This window comes from Rhincodon typus, chromosome 46 (assembly GCF_021869965.1).
Source record: "Rhincodon typus isolate 14 chromosome 46, sRhiTyp1.1, whole genome shotgun sequence".
In the NCBI taxonomy this organism is placed as follows: Eukaryota; Metazoa; Chordata; class Chondrichthyes; order Orectolobiformes; family Rhincodontidae; genus Rhincodon; species Rhincodon typus.
Window position 1 is genome coordinate 10007249 of NC_063377.1, and position 10757 is coordinate 10018005.

The 10757-nt window shown below is 47.8% G+C and overlaps 2 protein-coding genes across 2 annotated transcripts in view; both read left to right on the forward strand.

Annotated features, from left to right (window-relative positions):
• LOC109925230 (zinc transporter ZIP1) overlaps nt 1-8230 on the forward strand; it is an 8891-nt gene extending 661 nt beyond the window's left edge. The window contains exons 2-3 of the mRNA XM_048620471.1: nt 506-633; nt 5428-8230. Coding sequence (XP_048476428.1) covers nt 506-633; nt 5428-6105 — 806 coding nt within the window. The 3' untranslated portion in view covers nt 6106-8230. The remainder of the gene's footprint in view (nt 1-505; nt 634-5427) is intronic.
• Nucleotides 8231-10041: 1811 nt separating this feature from the next.
• LOC125487867 (CREB-regulated transcription coactivator 3-like) overlaps nt 10042-10757 on the forward strand; it is a 7531-nt gene continuing 6815 nt past the window's right edge. The window contains exon 1 of the mRNA XM_048620320.1: nt 10042-10199. Coding sequence (XP_048476277.1) covers nt 10083-10199 — 117 coding nt within the window. The 5' untranslated portion in view covers nt 10042-10082. The remainder of the gene's footprint in view (nt 10200-10757) is intronic.

Sequence of the window (10757 nt, forward strand, 5' to 3'; positions counted from 1 at the left end):
GGGGGGGGGGGGGGGGGGGGGGGGGGGGGGGGGGAGGGGGGAGGAGTCTGAGAGATGGACCCTCTCTCTTGTGGGGAGGGAGTGGTGGTGTGGGGGAGGAGATGGCGGGGGTCGGAGAGATGGACCCTCTCTCTGGTGGGGGCGGGGGAAGGGAGTGGTCATGTAGGGGAGGCGGAAGAAATGGACCCTTTCCCCAGGATGGAGGGGGGAGAGATGGACCCTCCCTGGGGAGAGGAAGAGGAGAGGGGGCAAGATGGGGAAGATGCTGGGGGTGCAAAACATGCAACTTTTGACAGATGAAGTCTGGCTGTTGTGTCACTGTGGCCTTCTTTATACCAAAGCACTGGGATCTATTATTCTGAATGAAATTGTGACCTTCCCTTGCGTCATTCCACACCCCACTCCCCCCACCCACCCTGGCCCTAGAATTCAGCTGGGTGTTGATGGAGCTTTACTTTCTAAAACATCTAACATTCATTGAAGACTTTGAATCCTTCCGTGACAGGTCAGCGACGAATTCTCAGTCTCTTCAGTTGCTTGGCGGGTGGTGTATTCCTAGCCACATGCCTGTTGGATTTGCTTCCAGATTTTCTGTCTGACATGGCTGCAGTGCTGGACAAGATGAAAATCACAGTGAGTGCTATTTAAACTGACCCTGGGTGTCTGATATCACAGATCTGTCAAACATTTATACATTCACCCTGTACGAACCCAAGACTGTGCTTCCATGGAGCATGGTGAAATCGGGCTGAATCAGCACGGCCTGACAAATCTCTTATAATTCTTTGAAGAAGTTACAAGCCAGTGCATGTGACCTATTTGGACTTCCAGAAGGCCTTAGACCAGGTGCCTCTCAGGAGGTTGCTAAATAAGATCAGAGGTTAGGGGCAAGATACTGGCATGGGTAGAGGATTGGCTGGCTGGAAGAAGGCAGTGAGTGTGGATAACGTGATCTTTACGCATTAACAATCTGGACAATGGAACTGAGGGCATTGTTGCTAAGTTTTCAGGTGACACCAAGAGAGCTGGAGAGACAGTGCTGAGGAAACAGGGAGGCTGCAGAGAGACTTAAACATACTAGGAGAGTGGGCAAAGAAGTGGCAGACGGAATACAATGTGGGAGATGTGTGGGTATGCACTTTGGTGGGACAAATAGAGGATAGACTATTTTCTAAACAGGAAAAGGCTTTGGAAATCTGAAGCTCAAAGGGACTTTGGAGTCCTAGTTCAGAATTCTGTTAAGGTTAACAAACTGGTTCGGTTTGCAGTTAAGAAATGCAAATACAATGTTAGCATTCGTTCCAAGAGGTCTAGAGTACAAGAGCAGAGATGTACTGCTGAGGCTGCATAAGGCTCTGGTCAGACTGCTTTGGAATATTTTGAGCAGTTTTGGTCTCCGTATCTAAGGAAGGATTTGCTGGCGTTGAACAGGGTGCAGCTGAGATTTGCAAGAATGAAGGGCTTGTCATACAAGGAGTGGTAGAGGATTCTGGTCGAGTCAATGGAGTTTAGAAGGATGAGGGAGAAACTGAATGAAACCTGAGAGGCTTGGGTAGAGTGGATGCGGTTGGCAGTTACGTTTGTGCTTGGGTGTCCCTGTGGACAGAACATGTGGCCCTCACCAGTAAGGTAGAGACCTTTAGAGATGGGTGGCAACTACAGGGGCTAGGGTATATCGTCACCTCGGGCAAAGCTATTTCAATTTTAGTAAGTTCTGTTTGGTTGTATAAGCTTCAGTTTGATTTTGATACAGTGCCCAAGCATGGGCTGTTTCATTATTATTATTTTTGATTTCCTGTTTTCATAAAACAATCTAGAGAGCTTTACGCTATTTAATCCCCTGCTGTTCCTGTCCCATCAATGTTTGATGGAGATGTCGCCAAGGGAACTTTAATTTTAGTTTATTTTCTGTAGAGAGAGCTTTACTTTCCATTTTCTCTCCATTTAAAAGTAAAGGGAGATTTACTGTCAGTTTATGTTCAGTTCAACAGAGTAGCACGGATGTGGAGATGGCGTTTCTGCCAGTAGGAGAGACTAGGACCTGAGGGCACTGCCTCAGAGTGAAGGGATGACCCTTTAGAACAGAGAGGAGGAGGAATTTCTTCAGCCAGAGGGTGGGGAATCTGTGGAACTCATTGTCGCAGAAAGCTGTTGGAGGCCAAGACAAATAGTCTTCCTGTTTTAGAAGGATTGTATTGCAGAATTTTTATCTTATTTTTCTAATTTTATACCTAAGATTTTTGTACCTAGATATCTATGGACCTAAGCTGGTGCTGGAAATGGTGACTTTGTACACTATTTGCTGTACTCCTATATCTCTGTACCCGAGTACATGTGACCATAAAACCTAATTCTAAGTTGATTTGGAAGTTTTAAAAAAAAACACAGGAGAATTCCACTGCTGCTTCTAACAGTACCACAGGAGCTTTTATATTTCCCTCTGTCGAATGGAACCCTGATTTAACATCACATGGAAAAGGTTGGGCCCTCTGACCAAGCTGCACTTCTCTGCTATTGCACTGAGCTTGTCCACCCAAGCTACACGCAGAAGTTTCAGCAGTTGGATTTGGCAGGCAGGGTGATGGCTGTTTTGTTACGCTGTCATTGTAACCAGGTGAATAGCAACAGTGAACACTGTCCTTCCTGTTCCACGGCAATCTGTTCCTCTTAAGACCATGTGTACATGGCAGGATTTCCGTCTGCAGTGGTGTGTTCTGACTTTAGATGCCATCTGCTGAGTAAGCCACTTGAGCAATGGTAGGATTGAAGCAGTCACGAGTGGGGGAAAGTGTTCACCCGCGGTGTTCGTTGTGGGTGAACTGTGACCTGGGAAATGGTGATGTTGTTGTGCTATGGTGTGACTGAGGTCAGTCAGATTGAACACAGAGGAAATGACTAACCCACTGATGTGGTCACACTAACATGTTCTCAAGTTCTGTACCATAAACCACCCGTTGTCAGCTCTCCATCATAAGTCACTGACCATTCTTAACCTCCACACTCCATTTGAGTCACCCACCCCTGCCTCCACTCTGTTTTCCACATCGCAACTCTTCCTGTGCCCATCCGTTTACTGAGGCACTTGTGATTTCCATCTCGGACGATCACCACACTCGCTGTTGAGACCGCGACTGATTTCTAATGCAGCCTGTCGGATCGATTTCTCCAATGTCTTCCTCCATTGCAGTTCAAAGTTCCATCTGTTACCAATTTTAATTCACCAATCTGTTCGCACTCCCCCTCGACATCAAATATCATCCATTCATATGTCATTCAGGAGATGGGGGGACCCTTGAAAGAGCCAAAGGGGCTTTTCTTTTAACTCTGTGTTGACGCTGCCCCAGAAGAGCTGAATGGGGTCAGTGTAAGGGGACCTTTATTTTCACTTGCAACGGATAAAGGAACCTTTTCTGTCTGACCTTTCAGACCATGATCCCGGTCCCGTTTGGTGGGGATGGAGCTGAGGGGGTTTGGTTTTTTTTTAGTTTCCTTTGCATTCAATTGTTTATTCCACACTTTGACCACTTATTGCTCCTGCCCCAAGAGTGGTTGGTGGGGACAGAGTCGAGGAAATCCTTTTTCTTTCCCCCAGAGAGTCACCCCTCAGCCTCTGTCGGTCCTGGGAACAAAGTCCCAGCCTATCCCTATAACTCAAACCCTCCAGTCCTGCTAACATCCTTATAAATCTTTTTTGCACCCTTCATAACATCCTTCCTGTAGCAGGGTGACTGGAATTGTATGTAGTGCTCCACATGGGGCCTTATCAATGTCTTGTGTAGCTGTAACATGACGTCCCAACTTCTGTACTGATGATGAAGGAAAGTGTGCCAAATGCCGCCTTCACTGCCTTGTCTACCTGTGACACTACCAATCTTCTTCAGCACTCTGAACATGCTCTCCATTTCCCCTCCACCAACTGAAAGATAATATTTCTTACCCAGTGGAGGAACACAGAGTCTGAGAGGCATAGCGAGCTGGCTCTCTGTGGGTCAGGAGCTGGGCTCTGGCTGTTGTACTTGAGTGAGAAGTTGCTGTCTTTGGGCGTGGAGATTGGAAAGGGGCAGAAGGAGACGGTTTTACCCTGTTGGGATCGCTGGGGATCAGTTTATCAGCCTCACTGGTCTATGAGGAAACAGCCTGTGGTTTGTGGCCGTGTGTCTCCTGGAAGGAAAGTCTTGCACATCTTGTACTTGCAAACTGTGTCCAGCCATCCCAGTAATTACTCAATACTCTTTCAGCAATTGCACAATAGCTTGTGCAGTCACTCAGAGTGGACTGATTTTGTCAGATTAGTGAATAACGTGAGAGGGAGAGAGGAAAAAAGTGGTTGACCTTTTGACCCCTTGTGTTTGCTCCCATTCAATAAGGTCATAACTTATCATAGAATCCCTACAGTGTGGAAACTGGCCCTTCAGCCCAACAAGTCCACACCGGCTCTTGAAGCGTCCCACCTAGACCCATCCCCCTAATCTACACATCCCTGAACACGAGGGGCAATTTAGCACGGCCAACCCACACTAACCTGCACATCTTTGGACTGTGGGAGGAAACCGGAGCACCCGGAGGAAACCCACGCAGACACGGGGAGAATGTGCAAACTCCTCACAGACAGTCACCTGAGGGTGGAATCGAACCCGGGTCCCTGGCACTGTGAGGCAGCAGTGCTAACCACTGAGCCACCGTGCTGCCCCAATTGACCACTCCATCTTGCCCAGATCCATTGATAAATCTCTCCTATCCAGAGATCATTCTACACTCCCAGGACAGGGATAGCATGGGATTAGATACAGAGTAAAGCTTCCTTTACAGTCCCCATCAAACACTCCCAGGACAGGGACAGCACGGGGTTAGATACAAAGTAGAGTCAGAGAGCTGAACAGCATGGAAACAGACCCTTGGGTCCAACTTGTCCATGCCAATCAGATATTCTAAATAAATCTAGCCCCATTTGCCAGCATTTGGCCCATATTCCTCTGAGCCCTCCCTATCCATGTACTCATCCAGATGTCTTTTAAATGTTGTAATTGTACCAGCCTCCACCACTTCCCCTGGCAGCTCGTTCCAAACATGCACCACCCTCTGCGTGGAAAAAGTTACCCCTTAGGTCCTTTTCAAATCCTTCCCCTTTCCCCTTAAACCTATGCCCTCTAGTTTTGGTCTTCCCCCACCCTGGGGAAAAGACCGTGGTTATTCACTCTATCCATGTCCCTCATGATTTTAAAGTAAAGCTCTCTAGACTGTCCTGGCTTTTTGTCTCTAACCTGTTCTGGATCTGCCCAGTGAATTGAGCCTGGTCATATTGTATATTCAAACCAGCAGCCTTTTCTTTGCCAGTTCCGCTGTGGAGTTATGTTATACTGTAGTGAGCATGAACGTTGGTGATTCCTGCTGCTTTAATGTGTGTGTGTGTATGGGTTTGTATTCCAGCTGCAGTTCCCCCTGCCGCTCTTTATCGTGGTCATGGGCTTCTTCCTGGTGCTGATCATGGAGCAGATTGTGTTGGCGTGCCGCGACCAATCGAGTAACCTTGAGGAGACCCAGTCGCTGCTGGGCAGGTCGGCCAGCGGGAACCTACACACTCAGCACCACCTCAGCTCGGGCGAGAGTGGAGCTCAGTGGGAAGAATCTGGGCCCCACCTCCATGTGGACTTCAACTCGCACTCTGCCATCCGCTGCCTGGTTCTGGTGCTGGCGCTGGCCCTGCACTCTGTCTTTGAGGGGTTGGCAGTGGGGCTACAGGAGGCCAGTTCCAAGGTAGTGGAGACCTGCATCGCCCTGTCAGTCCACAAGTGTATCATCGCCTTCAGCCTGACGTTGAAACTGGTGCAGAGTCGGCTGAAGTGGACGGTGGTTGTCAGCTGTGTGCTGGTCTTTGCTGTCATGTCCCCCCTGGGGGTTGGTGTGGGTATTGCCGTGACGGAGGACTCCAGCCACCAGCTGGTTCGATGTGTGCTGGAGGGAGTGGCCACTGGAACGTTCATCTACGTAACTTTCATGGAAATCCTGCCTCACGAACTCAACTCACCCCACCAGCGGCTGTGCAAAGTCATCCTGTTGATCCTGGGCTTTGCGTTAGTCACCGGGGTCCTTTTCATTCCGGTGTAAACGCAATGGTCCCACCACAGTCAGCTCTAGCTCTGTTCGAATGACCCTTACAATCTTCCCTACAGCTCCATTCCAGTTACCTTTACAGCAATACGGACCCATTCATTCATTCGTTCATTTGATGCAATTGTGTCTGAACTCACCGCATGTCTCTACCTTGGCTGTTTCTGTCTTAATATCCTGGGCGAGCAAAACTGATCCAATTTTCAAATGTGTGTTTGAGCTGGCCTCTTCAGCTCTTCGAAGGTTGTGCCACGCTTTAACCCTTCTGTATTTCCTCCACTGCTCCTCCCCGTGTTTCACATTCTGCCTCCTTCTCCTATGCTGTATCACCCAGTAGGGTATGTTTCTCTCCATCTACCCTATCAGTTCCTTTTCAAAACCCTCAATCAATCCTTAACCTCCCTCAGTGTTAGGTTTAAATTCCAGTGTCCCTTGTGCAAGTGAATTTTTTTGCCTAACTCACGCCCATGCTGGAAGCGTAATGTCAGAGGGACCAGCTCCTTCCAGACTGACAGTCAACTTGAGGAATCGCAGGCTGCTGCTGGGGGTGAGCCTGAATTTTCAAAAACTGCCTGTTGTCAAGTGGCTAAAGTTTTAGTGTACAGAGTCAGTACCGAGTGGAGCTGGGTACATTTTAACCATGGCACCTGGGCTGACAAATGGCATGCCGTTTGCACTTAGGAATAACGGCCTGTCTCGGGTGAGTCCTACGTTGACAGGAGGACCGCAGATCAGAGCATTGAATGAAATAATGTGACTGGGGGAAAGAGGAGACTGTCACTGGCCTATCTCCAGGGTTGGTGGGGGTGGGTGGGAAGAGACAAGCCAGATTGATCTCATTATTCTGTGATTGATAAATGAGTTTGCTCTGGATTAGTTCACTGTTAATTGTTTAAACTGAACTGAGAATGGGCAAAGGTGGTTGGAAAACAGTTTTTTTTAAAATACACTCTCTTTTCTGAAAAAAATTACTGTTTCCTCTTTTTGGAAAATAATCACTTTTTTTAACGTTTGATTACTAAAACAGATTATACACTTAGGAGCCTACTTCAATGTTGTTTAATTGCTTAAAACCTAGATTCTAACACCTGTTAATATGCTTTATATTTAAGCTGTTCATGTACATGTTGCTGTTCTTAATTGTCCACGGGCCCTGTGTTAGAGAGACGGGAAATCAGCCAGGGTCCCTGCTCCTGGTCACTGTCCATGGACCCCTATATTAGAGAGAGGGCGAGGGGGGAGATCAGCCAGGGTTCCGGTTCCTGTTCCTGGTCACTGTTTGCAATTTGATGTTGACAACATCTTTCTGGCTTTTAGGAGACCTGGACACTCCTCATTGTGGACTGAGAAACAACTGTCATTGATCCCTGAGTGGAAATACCTGTAGTTTTCCTCTCCATCAAACAATACAAACCTTTTAGTTTCAAACTACTTGGTCAGGTTCACTATCTGGCAAATGTTAGCACAGTTCACAAGTCCCTCTTGTCATTTGCCTTCACTTTTTAAAATTTCAAATCCCAACTACAACACTAATACAAACCAAAAGCTGTTGTCCTATAACCTGTTTATTTAAATCTCTCCATTTTAACAATAGTTTCACTGACCTTTCCTTCCGTGTGCAGACCCCTCACTGATTTACCTATTGAGGGCTTGACTGTCTGTTCACATCCTGCACATACAACTTTATTTCATTAATTCTTCCTTATCAAACTTTTCCGTTCACTGTCTGGTTCCCTGCCACGTGATCATCCTTTGTAAGGGGAGGAAAGGCCCAGTTTTCATCCCCAGAACTGAGGATACAGCCTGGTGAAACCAGATTGTGGCACTTGCTCACCCTGTCTCTGGATGTTTCTGCTCCTTGTTTGGAGATTGGAATTCTCTGTTCCCTGTTGGTTAATAATTCTGCCAACTGGTCATTTAGCCTACCTCCTGGAATCTTAAGCTGATTTCTGTTTAAAACCACATGTCTAAATAATGTTTAAATGAAACAAAGATTCAGCTTTATATTTGCCAGAATTGAATACATCCATTTCTGCTTTTAGTCGTGATTTCATAGCTAGTTTTTGTATGAATGTAGCACAATTTTGTGTGGTTTTTAAGAAGAAATAAAAGTCTTCAGAAACCTTGTGTAGCTTTCCTCTCAAACAGACTTTGATGTAAATAAGCTCTCTGGGTTTGGAGGGTGTGCTTTCAGCTAAAATGGGACACATTGAAACAGTTGAATGACTTGTATACAATGGGGCTTTTTGCATAAAAATATCCGAACTCCGTCCCCCGCTAGCTTTCTATACCAATTCACATTGTTTTCCCCCTTGCGCATAGCTGATATTTTGGTAACTTCTCTCCCTCTAATGTTTGCCCAGTGGGTCACAGTGGCGAGCTTGTTGAGGTTCTACAGGTGACTGGTTCAACTCCCTGATGTGTGTGGATTTGGGTGAAATGATGTGTTAGAGATGGAGTGAACGATGTTTCCACACCTGATTGTTGTTCAGCACAGTGAATGCTAACTGGTTGGGGTGTCACACTGTTAATGTTGGACTGAAACAGAATCACAAAATTCTGGTAATAACTAGCCAGTTAGGCAGCATCTGTAGAGCGAGACAGACTTAAGTTGATGACCTTATGCCGTTGGAAGGGGCTAAGTGGCCAACTCTTGCTTTCTGTTCAATGCTCCACTTCTGATGAGCGAGGGGTGCAGCAGGACAAGCACAAGAAGAACCAGAGCCTGATGTGTGAAGATAGCTGAAGTTATTGGAAGGATCCAGCTCACAAGCAAGACTTCACGGAATGAAAAATCAGGTAAGTTCTCTGCGTCAAGATGTGACTTGTTGCAATTTACTAAAGACTGCAGATCATCCACTGTATCAAGCACAATGTCATTAACAGTGAGTATTTGCTAGACATCAGCCAGAGGAGGCTGGGAATGTCACTGGACTTGTAATCTGGATCCCTATGTTAACATTCTGGAGACAAGGGTTCAAGTCCCTATCTCTCCCTATAACTCAACCTCCAATCCTGGGAACATTCTTGTGAATCTTTTCTGAACCCAGCCTAACAAAGCCAACAATATTAATTTTACATTGGAAGACTGGAAGGAGTCAGTGAACTTGTAGTAAACAAATAGGGACTGAGGGTGAATGATTACCTACATAAGGACACTCAGGATGAGAGTTATTCTGAAAAAGTTTCCGTAACAATGCAAAGCAGTATAGTGGCGGTCAGGTACAGTAGCCAGAGATAGTAGGACCTGCCGATGCTGGAGAATCTGAGATAACAAGGTGTAGAGCTGGATGAACACAGCAGGCCAAGCAGCATCAGAGGAGCAGGAAAGCTGACGTTTCAGGTGTTCATCCAGCTCTACACCTTGTTATCTCAGGTACAGTAACCATCCAGGTTTGGATTTTACCACTTCCTAGAACCATGATCATAGACAACAACAAATCTTAAAAATTCACTTCACGTTGTAATAGTTTCAACATAACTTTCTCAAGTTACAGGGAAAACTTGACGTGCAGCCACAAGGTCGAGAGAAAGCCAAAGAGACCATTCTTGAAGCTGCACAGTGGTGGAGCGGGGGGGTGTGGGTGAGAGGTTGTAGTTCTTTTGGCACACCTCTCTCCTTCTGGGAACAGGAACTGTGGGGAGGAGGGGAACTACAAGTCCCAGAAGGCTGCTGGAGGTAGGGTCAAGAGTGAATCCAAACTGCGCGCGGAGACTTCCCGGAGGTGGAGGTGGAGGGCGATGACGGCGCGGTATCCTGTGGGAATTGTAGTCCAACGGAGGGCACGCAGTAGGGGAGAGCGGAAAGGAAAGACTACAAAGCCCAGAGGGCGAAGCGAGCCGGTCGGGCAGCATTTTCTTTTGGCTGCCTGTCGAGTTGTTTTGACGTGTTTAATGTGGCTGCCGGCCGCTTCGCCACCCCGGCCGCGCCGATTCCGCCCGCGAGCGGCGGCGGAAAAAAAATCGCCATCAACATGGCGGGCGGCAGCAACCCGCGGAAATTCAGCGAAAAGATCGCCCTCCACAACCAGAAGCAGGCGGAAGAGACGGCCGCCTTCGAGGAGGTGATGATGGAGCTCAACAACTCGCGGGTAAGCCGCTGGCGGCGACGGCCGGGGCCGGGTGAGGCTACACCACAGACCCGGGCCTAGTACCCAGGCTCAGGGCCGTCCTGTCACTCCCAACTCGGGGCCTCCAGCTGCGGTTAAACAAACACCCCCCCGACCCACGGGCTCTAAACTCACACCCAGGGCGACAGCAGCTTAATATTGATCTCCAGCCCCAAACCATGTCCCTATTCACCAAAACACAGCCTGGAGCTGCCAGGAAGGCAGGGCAGCTCTGTCAGTGTATAACCCTGGGGTACAGTACCGGTGGGGATGGGTCTGTCACTGTATAACACTGGGGTACAGTACACGTGGGGACAGCTCTGTCACTGTAAAACACTGGGGTACAGTACTGGTGAGGACTGGTTTGTCAGTGTATAACACTACAATACAGTACTGGTTGGGCCAGGTTTGTCGCTGGATAACACCGGGGAACGGTACTGATGAGGGCAGATCTGTCAGTGTATAACACTGGCGTACAGTACTGGTTGGGATTGGTCTGTCACTGTATAACACCAGGGTGCAGTACTGGTGGGGGCAGGT